The sequence below is a fragment of the Vespula pensylvanica genome, chromosome 25, assembly GCF_014466175.1.
Source record: "Vespula pensylvanica isolate Volc-1 chromosome 25, ASM1446617v1, whole genome shotgun sequence".
In the NCBI taxonomy this organism is placed as follows: domain Eukaryota; kingdom Metazoa; phylum Arthropoda; class Insecta; order Hymenoptera; family Vespidae; genus Vespula; species Vespula pensylvanica.
The window spans coordinates 924,736-928,693 of record NC_057709.1 but is presented as its reverse complement, the minus strand read 5'-3'; the positions used below and the strand labels follow the sequence as shown (position 1 = coordinate 928,693).

General features: G+C 32.1%; 1 protein-coding gene across 5 annotated transcripts in view; it reads right to left on the bottom strand.

Moving 5' to 3' along the window:
• LOC122637310 (protein Fe65 homolog) overlaps nucleotides 1-3,958 on the bottom strand; it is a 108,117-nt gene that overhangs the window by 91,485 nt on the left and 12,674 nt on the right. For 4 of the 5 annotated variants that reach the window (XR_006329217.1, XR_006329218.1, XM_043829336.1 and 1 more), the window contains exon 2: nucleotides 2,757-3,112. The exons of the other annotated variant lie outside the window; for it this stretch is intronic. Coding sequence is in view for 2 of the 4 variants with exons in the window: in XM_043829336.1 (XP_043685271.1) it covers nucleotides 2,757-3,051 (295 nt within the window). In the remaining 2 variants the exon portion in view is untranslated. The remainder of the gene's footprint in view (nucleotides 1-2,756; nucleotides 3,113-3,958) is intronic. 5 annotated transcript variants of the gene reach the window in all.

The window sequence follows — 3,958 nt, the reverse complement described above, 5'->3', positions numbered from 1 at the left end:
CTAAAGATTATGCTCATATAATAGGCCAATTTTAGGCCTACAACGTATGACTGAGATAGTCAATATTTTTCGAAGCTTGTTATCGCAGTCTCTCTTTCTCTCTTTCTTGTTTTTGATCGAATTGTTAAATTATCTGGGATAAAAACTTGTCTTGGATTTGTTGAGGTACTCAAATGAAACTCGATGCAAATCCAGAACACGAATTTGTATAATATCGTTTGACGATATCATATTTATACGTAAAACAATTCAGTTCGAGTAATCAGATCACGATAAGTCACTTTAGTTATCCGTCTCTTTATATTCTCAATCTGTCTATCTATCTATCTATCTATTTATCTCTTTTCTCTATGATCAGTTCTAAAAAAAAGAAATGATATTCTAATTAAGGTCAGGAACCCGATCCGACCTCGTCCGATTTCTCTCGTCCATCGTGTCGAATGATGCGGAACGAATAGGACATCTCTTCGAATAAAAGGAGAATGGTCCTTTACATAAATCAGAATTCGAGAGTAAAACGTTTATTAAAAAGAAAAGAAAGAAAAGAAGACAGAAAAAGAGATAGAGATCTAGAACGGCAACCTACTTTTCTTTTGTTTGGCTCTTATCGTTTACTCTTGTAAAAAAAAAGAAAAAAAAAAAAGAAAGAAAAAAATCAATGCGAGATGAAGATTATTACTTCAGACCTAACTAATCAGAGAGAACTAAATTTATCCTAAAAACAGAGAAGAAGAAGAAGAAGAAGAAGAAGAAAAAACAAATCAAGAATTACTTTGTAGAATAATCAACGTACGTTTAAAACAAAATTACTATACCCTATACAATGCACTGCATTTTAATTTAAAAAAAAAGAAAAGAACAAACGTAAATCGAAGGAAAATTGTCAACCTTTTAGTTGGGTCATCGTTCAAATAGCTTCTAGATCGCATCCAGGTTTCATATAGGTTTAAAGAAAAAAAAAGAAATAAAATAGGCGAACGGAGATAGAGAAAAAAAAGAAAACTACCCCATTGATTTTCTTAGAAACCAAGGAAACCATAACTCTACGACTAGACTTTAAACGATCGTAACCATCAATCGTCGATAATGGAAAAAGAGTTAACAAATTCTCGACGATGCGTCTCGAAAAGTTAGAACCTCGGTGCCAAGCTCGTAGCTCGTCTACACAGTGAAAAATGACTTTGTATTATACCACACACACACACACACACACACATATACTAGTAAGTAAGTATAAGAGAGATAAACAGAACGCATATTTATCAGTCGACCCTATGACATTTTTACACAACGAATGCATTAAATTTCCAAACACACGATTCCACAAAGTCATATCGACCATTAATGATAAGAATATTATGATGCACCTCTTTCTTTGTGTATGTATGTGTGCGTATATTTGTGCGTATTATTTCAGTCAACCCTATTCCACTTCAACCTCTTCCCACCCCTCACCCAACAACGATTTCTTTTCTGATCTCATGCCAACGTAGTCGTAAATATTATTGCGATGAAATTGGACTCTATTGGCTGTTCACAAGAACGATTCTGAAAGGAATATTTCTTATTCTTCCTTTTCTTTTTTTTTTTTTTTATCTTTTTTTTTTTTTAATGGACAGTTCGCATTGGAAGAGTTACGATTGGAGTACAAAGAGTTTGGGAACACGCGATTTTATTTTAATAGGGAAGTAGAAATGTGAAATTATTGTCGGAGAGAGAGGATATTATGTGAAATGGTCGTTTTGAATTTTAAAATCAGTTTTTAAAATTTATTAAGTATCAGTTGTTCGTTGATATCGATGAAATTATTGGATTGTTAATTAAATGGTTATTAGAGGTATAGAAATAATTTGTTGTTTTGGGGAATTGATTGACTTTAAATTTTCTATGTTAATTAATTGTTTTAGAAGGGAATAATACGTAAAAAAAAAAAAAATAAATAAATAAATAAGTAAATATTCAATATAAAATTGCGTGAAGATATCAATAAACATCAATAAACAAAAATACTGTGCTATTAATAAATATCAATGTCATTTGATTTGAATTAAAAAAAAAAAAAAAAAAAGGAACAAAAGGACGATGCACGAACGTTATCAAGAATTATCGGATAAAAAATGTATTCTTTATTAAACTAATAATAATAACAACAATAATAATAACATTCATCTAATTTATTTTTGTGTAAAAAAAAAAAAAAAAATAACAAATAGAGAGGAATTGAAAATTTATCCCCGCAATATTACATATCTTGATCCTTCAATTTTCTTAAAGGTCCAATGGAAAAAAAAAAAAAAAAAAAAAAAAAAAGCAGAACGAAACAAAAAATATCGATCAAATTAATTTTTATACGCAAAAATACAAGTACTAATTTATTTTCCTATGTGAAAAAAAAAAAAACAAAATAATCGATCTAACTTACTTTTATATGTAAAAAAAAAAAAAAAAGAAACATGAAATAAAAAATTGAAACGTCGATTACCCCCGACGATTCACACAGCAATTCCTTCAAAGAAACAAAATCCTCAAATATCACCAAAAATTTATCCTCAGATTTTATCCTGATCCTTCAATATTTCTTGGAAAGATCCAACAAAAAGAAAAAAGAAAGAAAGAAAGAAAGAAAGAAAGAAACAAAAAAAAACCAAAAAGACAAGAAATCCGTAAGAGAGAAGAGAAAAAAGTGGGTGGTGGGTGAAAGGGTGGATGAGGGGTGGATGAGTGGTAAAGAATAAAAGAGAAGTACGGTGACTCACCAAGGAAGACATTCTCATCGATATCGTCGGCATGAAGATCGAGGTCGAGGTCTGCGACACCATTGGTGCCGCGTGTTTGAAGATTTCTCTTTGCCAGGTCCATCAGGCAATCACGAAGATCCAACTGACCCGTAGCCAAGAGCTCGGCAAGAAGGGGTAGGTAAGGGGAGGTTTGGAGACGAGGGCTGGTAGCTCGTAGACAGCCAGGCAACCAAAGCCCTAAAAGACCACTAGGAAGGGCCGGTAATGCTCCGGCACTGACGAAGCCACCGTTCAAGAGTTCACCGCACAACATAGGTGCCACGATGACCTCCACTCCACCCTCCTGACCTTGAAACTACCCCTAACACCGACACCTTAAAAACATAACACGTCTACTTTACTTCTCTTTTTTTTATATGTATCTATATAATGTGTGTGTATATATATATATATATATATATATATATATATGTATGTATGTATGTATGTATATATGTATGTATGTATGTATGTATGTATGTATGTATGTATGTATGTATGTGTGTATGTATGTATGGTGTTTTTAATTTTTTTTGAGTGGATCTATAATATTTGTATATATCGAAAAAAATTATGTTCCATAAAAAAAGAAAAAAAGGAAGAATATGAATAAATGATCGATGGCCTTGACTTTTCTGAAAATACGAATTTCTTAAAATAAGCCATATCTTATCGTGATATTACAAATTATCTTTTATCGATAATATTCCTCGTTAGAAACTTTCTTTTCGTATTTAATTGAAATATACGCGATATTCGTTCGTATACCCGGTGTCCAAAAAAAATTCGTTGGTTTTTAGCAAAATGAAGAAATAATGGGAAAATTGCTCACAATGAAGTTACGATGTATTAACGATGTATTAAATCGAAGGGCCCGTTCAGATCGCGATTCCACTCAAATTCTATAACGAGTTTCGAATTGGCTACCATCGAATCATTCCCACCGAAGACAAATATTAGCAATGCATTTCCGCGCTGGTCAATAACTACAACGACGCACTCTGTGTTTGGACTAACGAGATATGTATGTACTCCGCGAAATCGCAAAATCTCAATAGATAGAACATAAATTGTACATATCTATATATATACAGAATGTTTTCGAAAATGTTGGCATAACTTACTTATAGTAGAATAGATTCGGTACGATAAAATAAGAAAATAAGTTCGTACGAACGTAT